At 41.0% G+C, this 14130-nt stretch overlaps 1 protein-coding gene and 1 long non-coding RNA gene across 2 annotated transcripts in view; one reads left to right on the plus strand and one right to left on the minus strand.

The window, feature by feature from the left end:
- MUC16 (mucin 16, cell surface associated) overlaps positions 1–10938 on the minus strand; it is a 56965-nt gene extending 46027 nt beyond the window's left edge. Inside the window, 2 exon segments of the mRNA XM_085517667.1 lie at positions 5441–5591; positions 10860–10938. Of these exon segments, the coding sequence (XP_085373793.1) occupies positions 5441–5525 (85 nt within the window). The 5' untranslated portion in view covers positions 5526–5591; positions 10860–10938.
- Positions 10939–11571: 633 nt separating this feature from the next.
- On the plus strand, positions 11572–12334 carry LOC146758152 (uncharacterized). The gene is made up of 2 exons (XR_014935028.1): positions 11572–11961; positions 12174–12334. It is a non-coding gene; the product is annotated as an uncharacterized LOC146758152 (long non-coding RNA).
- The last annotated feature ends 1796 nt before the right edge of the window (positions 12335–14130 follow it).

Here is a 14130-nt window from a genome sequence, read left to right on the forward strand (position 1 = left end):
AAGTTGGAAAAGACCTCCATGTTCATATAGTCCAACCATCCATCTTACAATTTGTTTGCTGGCTAAGCAGTTCCTGGCAGAAAGGTGCAGTGTTTCAGAGAGATGCATTAAATTAGTACACGAACCAGCAAATTGGAAGCACAGTATGTTGATTTAAGATTGATTGGATGAGTTAATAATCTAGCTGTACCATTGCATACACTTGAAATATTAAAATGAAATTGCAGACTTATAGAACTAAGGACGTTACCCATCCTTCCACTGGAGCACTATTTAGAAAGAACTCACCAAATCATCCAAATCTCATCATATGGGTGCTGCAATACATCATGGATTTTCTGGTCCCAGTCAGGAATTTACAGGGTGTCAGAAATTTTTAAACCTAAGCTGAGTTTTTTTGCTATCCAGTGAGAAAAGAAGAGTATTTTCATATCAACTGGCACAATGCTGCCTCTTGAAATTGTGGCTTCGGGCTGAAATCCTTCTACAGATTTCTATACATGAGCTAAGATGAAAATAACCAAAAGACTACTGGGAAAAGTCAAAAGTAAAACACAATTTTCATATATGAAAATATATGAAATATATGTATATTTTCATCTTTGAAGCTTGCATCACTTGAAGCTATGTGAAGTTTCCGTGTTTCCCATCTGCTTCACAATCAAATGTCTTAATTCTCTTTATCATTAAACAAATATTAATTAGGATATCGGTTGTTTGAATAAAGGGATTTTATATATTTTTACAAATTTGTTTAAAACTTATTCTCCATTCACTTCTGCTGTATATATTTGCTTGGATGGCTCTGAAAGTCATTGGCACTTAAAGTCCTGAGTGTTTCAGTTGTTTTAGAGAATGAGATTTATACTCATTTGAGTAGCCACTGAAGCCACAGAGCTTCTTTTCTCTATAGAGATCAAACAGCTCAAACTGGATTTTAAACAAAAACTTTTTAATGGTTGAATGCCTTCAGAATTTTAAATCCACTGACAAAGCTAATTCTCATTTTATAGGAAATACTGTTTCAGTGACCTGGGAAATCCAGAGCTTCAGACCTTGCACCATTTTGTTGCCACTGTAAATTTCATTCTTTATTTTCAGATGCCACTTTATCACCACTTTTATGGGAAGAAAAAAAAAATAAATCTGAAAATACAGCATTTTCTAATTATTTGGTTATTTTCTAGAAACATGCTCTGGAGTATTCTTCCCTCTTTCTATAAATTAAAAACAATTTATCATGCTTATCACATCTTCTCATTCTTTAATAATACAGAGGAAATTAATTCTGGTTTCCTAGAACCAGCCATAAAAACCTGTTCTGGAATTTGCTAAATAAAATTAAATCTGTGCCTTTCCATTTATACTCTTCACCAGTGGTGGATAATCATGTACTCCTATCCATTCTTTTCTATTTCTACATGATGAAAAATTGCATGCTAAATGATGACAAGGCAACGAGCACAATAAGCATGCCACTTAGAAAATTGTGTGGCAAAGGTATTTTCCCTTTCTTTATATTTCTGAGTAAACTGACAGTATTGCTGAAGTACTTACACAGACACAAGTTCAGCATTTTATCCTTGGTTACAGGTTTTAGTGTTAGTAATTTCATTTTAAAGTACGTTGACCTTTACAGTAATCAGTGAGAAAGTTTTTCAGAGTAGTACATAGCTAAACTTACCTGAAAAGCAGCAAAATGCGAGGATAAGGTATATAAACTTATACCAAAATAAATTTGTTGTCCAATCCATCTTTTTTTTAGGCTGTGGTTTCACCAGATGAGTCCAATCCCTTCAGTATCTGCTCTGCTCTTAGCAAGGTAGAAATAGCTCTTGCAAGGAAGGGAAGAAGATGAGTCTGATGGTCAAGGTGCAATGTTCTTAAACTTAAGCACCTTGCATAATGCCAGTGCTTTGTTGAGGGTTTGGTGAGTGACACACCTGCTTGCGCCTTACAGCCCAAGGATTTTAAAATTAGAATGTGGTACTTTCCCTCTAGGTAAGGAAATAAGAAGCTCCCTGTTTGAAAAGGTCAGTGTGCATTTATCTGAGCATGAAATAATCAGGAATGGATACTCGTTTACACCCTTAAGAAGGCCATAATCACACATTCATCTCTTAGATATTTAAGTTCAGGGTGGATACGCAACAGAAAGGAAGACTTTCAATCAGTAGTTTTGCTGGGCTCTCTGTTTCAGCAGTCCAATTTCTTTCATAGATGAGAAAATCTCTCTTGGTGGTGTTTTGTGAATCGCTGTGTACTAAACAGCTTGATTGCTAAGAAAAAGCCCATTAGCCTCATCCTTCCTAGCTGAATCGTATGGATTCTTTGGGGCCAAGATTGTTTCTCACTGCTATAACTGCAAGCAAACAACTCTACACAGCCTCAGTCATCCCCTGAAATATTTACCCTTGCATCTGAATGAGAAAATAAACAAAAGGATTCAGGAGGTTTAGATGACTGGCTTCCATGTGCATGAATCGAGAACATATAAAAAAGCTTGCAACTATGTTGGACCATTGACAATATTGAAGGAGTTTGACATAAGTTTTGTGCCTGATGATTTCTTGATCATGATTAATCTATGAAGGGCATGGAAGTCTACAGGTATAATTTCCACCACAGACTTTGTTTGGCTTGGAGTTCCTTCATCCCTTAATTTCCATCCTCATTCACTTTTTCTGTTTCCTTTTTTTCACCATTTTTCCAAAACTGAAATTTCTTTTCCAAGATGGATGCAGAAATAGCTGGTCATGGTCTGTATTTTCCATTATATTCTAGTGAACAGTTATTATACGGTGTTTTGACTAGGGGAAGGGCCAACAACTTTTTCATGCCTTCTTCCTGGTGGACAGGCTTTGTTTCTAACTCAGTTTTAGGTGTAGAGTGTCAATTTGTCAACAGCAATCCAGACTGGGGGGGGGTGAACTTTCAACTGGACATTCCTATAGAAAGATGGATGTTTGGTCTGGCATGTCTCTAGCATGCAGTTAGAGTTTAACACCTACTTTGTAAGTATTAATAGTGTGTTTTATTAGATTTAAAAAATCATGTTAAATTTTCTCTGTTGTACAAAATGCTGGATATAATTTTGCCTTGAATATCCATGGTTTTTTTTGTAAATATTTGAGGCAATGTACTTTAAAGATGGCCTTTAAATGGATAATGAAATGATAAACACTGGTTAGTATGTTTATGACAAAACTAAAGTAAATTCAGTTGTCCTACTTGAATAACTTAATAATTATTGCTCATATAAACATTATATTTCTGTAAAAGGCAGTTTCCATTTGTTTACGTGACACAAAGACTCTCTTAATTCCTTGGTGTGCACAGGTTGTATAACGTATAAAGATCATCAGTTCCTCCCAAAGTTTCTGAAATTGCGGTAACTACAATATGTCATGGTCCAAGGGACTGACGTGCGTGTTCTGCATTGTGCAAGCAGTTAGGTAAGCTGAACGCCTGTCCTTGACCTTTCCTTCAAGTGTTAGTAAGGGGGAAGCAATGTGTGATTCACAACTCACTTCTGCTTGATGGCTGTCTTTATTATGAGTTTTGTTTTGTCTGTATGCATAAAATTTAAAGCATAGGAGGAAAAAAAAAAAGGTGTTCCCTGTATTTTAGAAAGCTGGAGAGAAGGAGAGAGGCAGCATGAAAGAGAAAGGTGAAAAATAAAATTGATGGAAACCAGCTTTGCAACTCATTCTGAAAATATATACAAAGATATGTGTGGATGTGGTCTTTAGGATCATGGTTAGTGGGCAATATTGGTGGCAAGTGGATAGTTGGACTGGATGATCTTAAAGGTCTTTCCAATGTTTATGATTCTATATATCAACCTATCTGCCAGATATATATATACATATATATATATATTTCACTTTAAATATCCAGATAACTCTGCTTATTGTTTCAGTTTTCAGCATCAGAATCCTACATGGGAGAGCAATGGAGGGATGTGTGCTAACAGGTAGATCTCATACTTCTACAAAGTATAGAACTTGCAATCAAAATACACTCTTGGAAGCAGATCCAATCAGAAACAGCTCTGTGATTTAAAGGCAATATTTGCTACGCAGCATGACTTTAACTCCCACTAAAAGAAGAAAACAATGAAAAGGTAAGTTTCCATAAGGTTTCTTTAGTAGTATTCACCCAAGGCAGCATCTTGACTCATCCAGTTGTTTGTACCTGCAGGGAGGGAGCACCTACCTGTGTACACGTAAATGAAAGTGAAGGTCTGACTAGCCTGGAAAGAATGAAGAGCCTTTTGAAAGGCTCATGGTTATTTGGTTTTGAAGCCTGACGTTTTGACTAGGGGTGAACTTCCTTATGAGAGCTTCGGTTCTCAAACAGAATTAATTCCTGCACTTCTGCTGAGGCGGCAAAGAAAAACTTCATTGGGAAACATGAGTACTTCTCTAAGTCACTTGGAACAGAATTCATAGCAAATGTCATTCTTTGACTGTCCTGTGTTAATGAGCACTCCATAATGTACACTGCTTGATTGATCGGGTTTCAGCGGTCTGTTTGTAAACGACTACTTCCTTCTGCTGGTATTAATGAAGAATTGCACTTTCAACACACACCAGGTATGAGCTGTGGATGGAAGTGGCTTCCTCTTGTTCTATACTATTTTGTTTCCATTTGCTTCTGGATTAGGACATCATTCAACTGCAGATCTCCTCCCAACAGCTCTGAGCTGAGATAACAACAGCTCTGGCCCAAGTGCTGCTTCAAAGCAACTCAAGGACATGGTGCCCAGATGGGCCCTTAAGACCACATGCTCCTCTTAGCCCTGCATGGCAACCAACAACCATTCCATAGCACAAAGAAAACTTTTAAGGCATTAACAGTCGTATACAATGGCAATTTGTGCGTTGGTTGGCTTAAAATGTTCATTCAATGGTCAGTGGATGTGTACCAGTTTTAAATGACAACCCTCTGGATTCCTGCAGCAATTATACAGGCACAAGCTACAGCCCTGTGCGATGGATATTGAAAACCCCCTTTTACTTTCCCCCCTTAGTCAGAATATCTTTTTATACTATGAATTAGTTTTGTGTTCCCAGACCTGACTGGAAGTTTACCTTTTGGTGTTTGCACTGTGCTGAACCAGACTGGGGCTCTGCGTGCAGAAATGTTTTCCCTCTCATCTGCTGAACTCAGTTAGGAGGATACCTGCAGTCTGGAGGTAAAATCACAGAACATGCTGGAAACAGCTTTTCTCTATTTACTCAGGTAGAGGAAATTAGGCACAAACCCATCAAAAGTGCTCAAAAGTCACTCACTGAATTATAACCAGAACTTGGATCTTGTTGCTACCCAAATTAAGACACATACACCACTTTCTTTTAAAAACCTTCCCCTTCCATCACACAAGAGTTACAGTTCCCCTGGAGCACTGCATGAAATAACACAGGGTGCATCCTACCTGTTGTACACGTGTTGAGATAAAATGCCGAGACTACGAATGCAGCTTTTACAAAGCATTGCACTGAGCGATGTTTCCAGTTCATTTTGTTGCCTTGAAACCACTTGTCTGCATGAGAGACTGCTCCAGGCTCCTTGCAACTCTGCTACCTCTGCAAGCAAATTGCAAATGTTATGGAAGTAACTCAGGTAATGCAAGCACGTTGCTCTGTTAGTTGAGCTGCTGACACACCTTAAAGTCCTGCTTGGTTTAAGAAGCCTGTTGTTATCTGGGCAAGAGGGTTGTGGACCCAAAGTGTTGATTTATGGTTACAAAAATGCAGTTATGTTTGTGAATCCATTTAAAGGTTTCATGAGGACTGCTGGCAAAGCCTTTGTATGTAAAAATGGGTTGTGGGAAGAGCGGTGTAAAAGCAGTTGAATTTAAAAGGAGAAAAGAAAAGGGAGGAGGAGGGGAAGAAAGAAAGAAAGTATGGAAGTAAATGTGAAGTTTACATATCAGTCTGGGAACAGGACAGTTCCTAAAATGCAAACATTGCCATCATTGAATCAGAAAATGAGTCTAGGAATCCCAGCTGCCTGGACTTCAGAGCCGGAGGGGGACTCTGTGTGTGTGCTAAGAGAAACAGGATGGGGTCCCTACTGTGACTTGTGAGAACCACTAGAGGCCATCCTATACCTCATAAAGCAGCTTTGCAGGTACAAATAAAGAGCAACAGCGAGGATTTGTAAAAGGCTGGTCAAAAACCAGATATTTGTAAAGTATTTTGTTTCTGGGCTGGTTGTTCTTTGCTTGAACTATGTGAGGTTGGTGTGTTTTCTCTGAAGCAGCTGCTATGGGTGGCATAAAGGGCTCTGTGCTGCATGAGGCTGTGTTTCCATTAGTGGTATCAGTCCGGTGGTCTTTTAGTTACAGCTGGTATTGCTGCAGATTCATGGCAGAGTATTGGAACTCTTGTTGTTCAACCAACCCGTTTTGTCTTTCTGTTTAACATCGGATTAAATTCTGTATTGAATCTCTTCCTCCTCTTGGAAGCTGCCAATGGGCTGAGGTCAAGCAGCTCATGTTGGGGTGTGAAGGAGGCAAAGGCAAAGCTAAAGCAGTGCAGTCCTTCCATGTCTTCCCTCCTAGCAACACATAACACACAAAAAGCCTTTGTAGTGGGAGTGGAGGGAGAGGTCAGCCCTTGTCAGCATGCATCAATAAAACACAAGGTATTTGGGCTTTGTTGGAGCAATGCAGAGTGAGGGGGGCAAACATTTACTGTAGGGCAAGAGCAACGAGGAACCGGAGCTCAGTCTACCAATGTTTTACCAAGTAAAACATCCATGTTTTATTTCCATGAGGCATCCATACCTGCCCCATTAAACATCTGAACATCTTCAGAGCACTCAGCTAAAAGCATCCGTTTTAAATTAAGACCTTCCTGGAGATTTTATAATTAATAAGTAGAAGTGAGAAACTGAGATTTACAGAGAGGAGGTAATTCATAGGGCAGCGGGCTCCCCTAAGTGTATTTAACATACGCTTTTATTTAGCTGAAGGCAAAACAGTCCTGACAGAAAAATAAGTCCTCATTATAGAGAAGACACAAGTCCTGTAGTACGGTGGCAGTGGGATGAGTTGGAGCTTTAAATACCAACCTGTGCCTGAAGGCAGAGTGCCAAGGTACAACTTGTCGACACGCATGCTGCAGCCGAGCAGGCTGATTTTCACACCACCCCCTGCAACAGGCTCCATGTTTGAAGTCTTTTTTGAGAATTTGGGGTATAAATGTAGGTCTTGGTGGATTTTTCTCTTTGGAAGAAATAGAATGTGGGAGAGCAAAGGTTTGCTTGCTTGTAAAAGCTCAGTGTAGACTATAGCATTGCAATCATACAAGTGGGGGTGCTGGCTTTTTCTAAGTGCCACCTTTTGTTCTAAAATATATAATTCTTTTCATTTATTCAGCATCATAATTTCTGTCATATGGAGTTTGTTAGGTTTTTTTAATGGCACTTTTCTTCCTGATTGAATCATTAACCTTGACATCTTTTGTATATACACTTTGTCTACTGAGTTACAGCAGCACGGCTCAGAATGCAGGCTGTCATTTGTGACATCAACGTGTATCTTAGCAAAGTGCATCCTTCCATTCCATGACGATGAAATATAAAATACCAGGTTGTAAGAGCTGATGCAATGCCATCTCCAGGATGATTCTATCCCTGATAGGAACACAGTGGAATATTCAGGTTTGATCTGTGATAGAGTTCAAGCAAAGGTTGGGATGTTCTATATTGGTAGGGGAGTCTGCTTCATGCAAGAGTGTTGTCATTAGGTCCAAACATGGCCCATTCTGTTCAGAGTTATTAAGGAGATTTTGGAGGTGAATTTTTCTACAATCTCCTGTATACATAACTTTAGATGAAATTACTGATTTCCATATATTTGATGTTATTTTTACAGCTTTTACAAAGGAAATAATGCAAATTAGGGCTAAAAGGTAACAGCGTAACTTCTAAGTTGTGCATAAGGAAGAATACAGTTGGAAAAAGTGCTGCTTTGTGACTGCTATGGTGAGAACTACCTGCCTTAACTTCCTTATGTCTTGGCATTTAGCAGAATTGAATTAATAAACATCTGTTTCAGGACACATGTCCAGCTTGTAAGGATGATTTATTGCAACATCTATTTGTTTTCATCTCCTCCCATGAAAGTCCAGTTCTCACTGGGTAGTGAATAATAGCAGTGTTGTTTCCAGGGGCATCAACCCGGCAGAGCAACGTTCTCTCTCCAATGGGAAGAGGAGCACTCAGCACCACCCAGTTGTCTCACAGTGGTGGCAAAGGTTTTCTGCTCAGGGTATAGGCATCATGACTATATAAATCCAAAGAACACCGTTTCTTTGAGAAGCTTAAAAATGGCTTCATTTGAGATAATTCTTTGCTTAACTTGCTGTATGGAGTGAGTTGGGATATCAAGGCTGCCCTTGGTTGGTTCCAGGATTGGTGATCAGCAGCCAAGACTCGTAAAGTGCTTGTAGACATGAACTCAGTGTATGACAACGTCACATAGATGTTTGGGGGATATGCATGAAATATCAAGCAGCAAAACCCAGTAATGTAGACATTTCTCCTGTTAGATGTTCTGACTTAAGTCTTCCTGCAATATCTAGAATTTCTATGTGTGCTGGAATGAAAGCACAAGGTTTATTTCTTAGAGGGATGTGTGCATCTGTTGACTGCTCATTAACACAAACGCCATCCACAAACGATAGCTCAGCTGTGAAAACAAAATAAAACTGCTCTCAACAAGGAAAAGTTTGTGTTTTGAAGGGGAAGAAAGTAACCATCACCAAACTGCAATGTTATAAATTCCAATACTTGTCCCCCATTAAGCTCCCATTGAATCATGCTGTTACTTCATTGTTCTGGCTCTGATGCAGGATCACGAGGCTCTGGGAAAGAAGCTGCTCCTGCAGATTTTTAAGTAGATGAGAAATAGCCTGTTGTCTGTCCTGGTGTTAACAAATTGTTGGAGATGTTTCTTCCCCTCACCAAGGGCCAGCTCAGCAGCCACCGCTGCTGTGTTGTGCAATGCAGATGGAAGGCAGAGAGGTGCGCAGACCTCCCTGGCTACTCAGTGCCTTTGAGGTCAGCAGGGAAAGGATCCAAGATTGCAATGAGTTTTGCTGGTGTCACCAGCTAAGTAATGCAGATAAATAATGACATTTTGCCAGAGAGTGTTTAGACCCAACAAGGGCCAATTTTGCCAGAGGCAAAGACTGTTCCTTGAACTCCTTTGGGCCATGTCTTTGCACACATAGATGTACTTCCTAGTGAGTGTGCTTCTGATTATACTAATTTCCCTTCCCTTTAGTGCTGTTATCTTCTCTGCAGTAGGAAGTATTTAAATATGCTGCTTTGTGAAGTCCTTATAGAAGAATAGAATTATTGCAAATTGGGTTAACATGAATGGTCATTATAGCAGCTGTGCAGATGCAGGATCTGCATCATATGCTCTTCTCTCTTGGAAGGGGACCTGAGTTCTCTTCTGAGGTTTAGGATGCTTGGGAAAGGAGCAAAACAGCTTCGAACCTTCTCCAACAAGTTGATGGACCCTCATCTCTTAGTTTTGGGGGAAAAGAAGGGAAGGGGAAGGTCAGTAACATAACAAACCATCTTTGCCTTCCTCAGATCTGGAGCATTTGGTGCAGTCCCAAGTGCAGATTTTTTTTCTCTTAATGCTCCAATGCTCATCCTGAGGTCAGAGGAGTTATGTGACTAATTCAGTGACCAATTACTAAGAGATTTTATAGCAAAGGAAACAATGGAAGGATTAGGAATCTTTTGTTATCTGGCTTCCTTATTCATCTCTGGTCCTTTGGCTGTTTCTGGGCTTAGATGAACTCATTTCAGGGTGGAACAAGGCTGGGAAAAGCAAGCTAGAGGTTAGTAGGCTTGTGCTATCTGGGAATTGTTTTTTCTCCTTTGTCAGAGCATGATTTCTTTAGCCTGGAGGGATGGGCTAAATTAAGAAAGAATTTGAGAATCCCTTTGGTTTCCTTTCTAACCTAGTATCTTCAAGTAGAGCATCACGGTTCCCCCAGCATTAGACCTTTGGATAGAAAACATCCTTTTGCTTTGTGCTTTGACAGCACAACCTCATGAAGCTGTCAGGTTTGGTGTCTGGAAGATGCTCCTGTCAGCATCTGAGGAGCAAGGAAATATCAGGGGGACTTTCTTGGAGACTTGGCTGAAGGCAATGGACTTCCAAAGCTTCCTCAGTTCATCTGCTTTAGGTTCTGGGAATGCCACCAACGACTTTGCAGCAGCGTGGCACTGGGGGTCCTTTGGTATCTCCATCCCAATAAGTGAAATATATCCTCTTTAAGAATCTATGTCACTTTTATTTCAGATTTAATTACATTACAGCAATAATTATTTTAGTAGTCTGGTACTTTACAGAGTGCTAATGGCAAACCTTGACTTACTGATTTCAAGTAACTATTTGAAAAATCTACTTCTAGATATTTCCATGCAACTTTTCAACATTTATTCACACAAAGATCAACCCATCAGAAAACAATGATGCCTTTTCCCACAGCGTTGCAGGCAATGCCCTTATTTCCTGGTAGTTAAATCACTGATTGACAAAAAGTGGCATTTTTTGATGCCTTTTTCCTACCTAACTTTGTCATTATCTGAAACTCCTCTGTCGGAAGCCATGGTGAGACTACATGCAGAGCTACATCAGCTTATTGAGGACTGCAGGCATATAACGTCAATTTAGAAATTCAATTTGTGACTTATTTTTAAGTAAATGCACATAGGAAAACACTTAAAAAAATAATAATTACATTGTAAAGGGGAAACAGTTTGATAGTAAATGGCCAGAGTGAGTAAAAGAAAATTATCAAGGGAAATCCCACTCTTACCTGCTCTTTGGAAGCCGATCTGCACTAACAGCACCAGCAGCCATAGGCAGCTCCTGGGATCTTGTTTCCTCCCGGCCATTCACAGGGCAGTAATTATACTGCTGCCAAACAGGGGAGATCACAAAATCTCTACAAGGCTTGTTTCAATGGGACCTACCCCCAAAACACAAATTTGCATCTGTAGGGAAAAGCTAATCTCACATAAATCATCCTATTGCAGCTTGTAAGGGCTGTGGTGTCGTCAGTCTGGAGGTTGCACAAGGGGCGTTCAGTAGGTTGGCAATATGAGCATCCAGGGTGTAGAATAAATGATTTAGCAAAGTTAGGATATGGATAAGAATTGTCTTTATTTCTCATGGTGGCTGCAGTGGAGCAAGAGATGCTTTGAAGGTCCCTTGGGGTGGTGTTTCCCTATGAGATCACAGAATCACAGAATGGTTGGGTTGGGTTGTGTTGGGTTGGGTTGGGTTGGGTTGGGTTGGGTTGGAAGGACCTGAAAGGCCCCCTATTTCAGTGCTTGCCATGGGCTTGTTGCCCCCCACAATGTCAGGTTGATTGGAGGGAAATGTCTGGAGTGCTGGGGGACCTTACCAGGCAAAGATCCTCCATATGCCTGAGCACCATTGGGAATGTGAGGAACAGGATCATGTCACCACAGTTGTTGGTTGGCAGAAGGCTCACTTCATTGTTTCTTGCTCCAGGAGAGGTTCAGGTTGGATATTAGGAAAAATTTCTTCTCTGAAAGGGTGTTCAAGTGCTGGAATGGGCTGCCCAGGAAGGTGGTGGAGTTACTGTCTGTGGAGGTGTTCAAGAAATGTTTAGATGTTGTACTGAGGGACATGGTTTAGTGGGGAAATATTGGTTGTAGGTCAGTGGACTGGATGATCTTGGAGATCTTTTCCAACCCTGGCAATTCTGTTTCTGAGATTGTTTGATTCCATCACTCATGTCCAGCTTCTTACAAGAAATAACGTGTAAACTTTGCAGAAACCCTGAAACCCATTTCACAAAGGGTACTAATCTCCTTCATTCATGTCAAGTTGCCGGACATCACAGACTGCTATGCAGGTGACAAGGCTCTGCAAGAGGAGATATCTGAAAGGTTAGTGCTGACGCAGTGCAGTCGGGGTGGGGAGGGGCTCAGCATTGTCACCCAGGGGCTGCGGGGAAGTTCTCTTCCTCCTTTCAAGGTGTAAATAATAACACTAAATCCTGTAGCTGATTAAGAGTCCAAAGGACTTTGCTGAAAGAAAATAGTGTGAAAGCCTGGAATCCTGTCAAATTGCAGTCCCACAGAGGTTAACTCTTTTGCAGGTGCATTGCAATGTGGTCATTGTAGAGAAGGCAAAACTGCATGCAGCCAGAGCCTGAGCACCTGCTGAATTTGGGATTCAGAACCACCACTGGGGCTCATCATTTTGCAGTCATCCCTCTTTAAATGCTGGATTGCACCGAAAAAAAGACTCTGAATTTTACAGGTACTGAAGTTTGGGTCTAATATCTAATATTGAGGTGGTGTTCTGTGCTCCTCAGCAGTGACATGGTTAAGAAGGCAATAATGAAGGGGATGACGGGAAGGCAAATGCCAGTACAATGGATGAGGCATTCTGGCTCATTGCACAGAGGGAAGCTTAGCACCTGCGGCATGAAGTTCGACCGGATGCCCATCCATCTGGGTGTGGTGAAAAGCATGAATGTGGAGGTCAAGTGCTTGGGGACGTGCGTGGTTCCTGTATACCTGCATTTCTAGCATTGCATTCTTCAGAAGAGCTTTTCATTTTTGGTGAGAAATGTACCCTGGCTGGGTTTTTCATCAGCCAGGCAGGTGTGCTCTCTCTCCATGAAAGGAACCCAAGGGATTCCCTTACCAGAAAGATAGGGACCTGGCAGCATGTTCAGGTAGGTTCCATAGAATCACAGAATACATTGAGTTGGAAGTGACCCTTAAAGGTCATCTGGTCCCACTCCCTGCACTGAACAGGGACACTCAATGCTCCATCAATGCTCAGAGCCCCATCCCCTAACCTTGGATGTCTGCAGGGATGGGGCACACACCACCTGCCTGGGCAACCCGTGCCAGTTATTCACTACCCTTATTGTAAAGAACTTTTTTTTCTTATATCCAGTCTAAATTTCCTCACTTTCAGTGTGAGACCATTTCCCCACATCCTATCACAACAAACAGAACCCCCAACACATCAGTGAGCTCTCCACACCCGGTGTGGAGCAGGAGATAGGGGGTGATGGGTAATAGTAAATACCATTGGAAAAGTACTCAAAACAGCATTCATCAAAGTGTGAGTCACGAGAAAGAGTATTTCCTTGTGTGCTTTTTGGGAGCAATATCATTATTAGTGAACCAAAGTCTCATTACATTTGTCCTTTCTAAACTCTCCTCCACCACCTTAAAGGAATTCATCACTATAAAGTGCCTGGGAAGGTGCACTTTTTAGTTTGCTATATAGGCAAGGATTTTTTAAGGGGGGGAGAGAGGGGGAACCTTCTCCTTGTTAGGCATGGCAGGGCGATGCAGCCAGCACCAACTCTTCAACTCTTTCTTCTCCAAAGTCATGCACCCGGTGCTCAGCAGAGCAGGATATGCCCTAGAGGGGCTCACTGCAGGCAGGTGCTGATGGGAACAAAGGGTTTAGCCAGTTTTTATCAGTTCTGAAGCCTGCAATATAGAGATATGTGGTTCATATAGGAGGGAGCAGTGTGGTTGATTTATCGCCATAATGCAAACACCTGTAAGTCTCCAACAGCACGGTCCAGTGAAGCTGTAAAGCAGGAACACTGAGAGCGCCTTTGATTAAATAAAATAGGATTAAAATGTCAGCAATTCTAAAGATGTTCTCGGTGTGCACATCTATTTTCCACCTGTTTAATTAGGAGAGCATGGGCTGTTGCTCTTAAAAAGAAAGCCTGTACTACAGCATGCTTGCAGGAAGAGATTTCTGTGTTTCTGAGATGTCTGAATAAAACAGCAATAATTCATAGGGGTAATATATAAGAGGGATCAGTTGGGACCAGACCAGGACCCAGTGCTGTAGCTGGGCATCATTCTCACAGCTCATTTTCCTCTTAGATTTCACTCAAACACCATTTTCTGAGCTTTTGGCACCCATGTGTTTGGTTTTCCCCATTATATTCTGAATGCAAAGTCAAACATGCAAATCAGGCTGAAATGTTCTGTTTGAAAATGACAAGAACTTAACGTTTCCATTTATTTATTATTTTTTTCCTTTCAAATTAGTGAGTTTTTGGTGGGGTT

Source organism: Coturnix japonica, chromosome 16 (genome assembly GCF_054131305.1).
Source record: "Coturnix japonica strain WE chromosome 16, WE-NBRP24, whole genome shotgun sequence".
Lineage (NCBI taxonomy): Eukaryota > Metazoa > Chordata > Aves > Galliformes > Phasianidae > Coturnix > Coturnix japonica.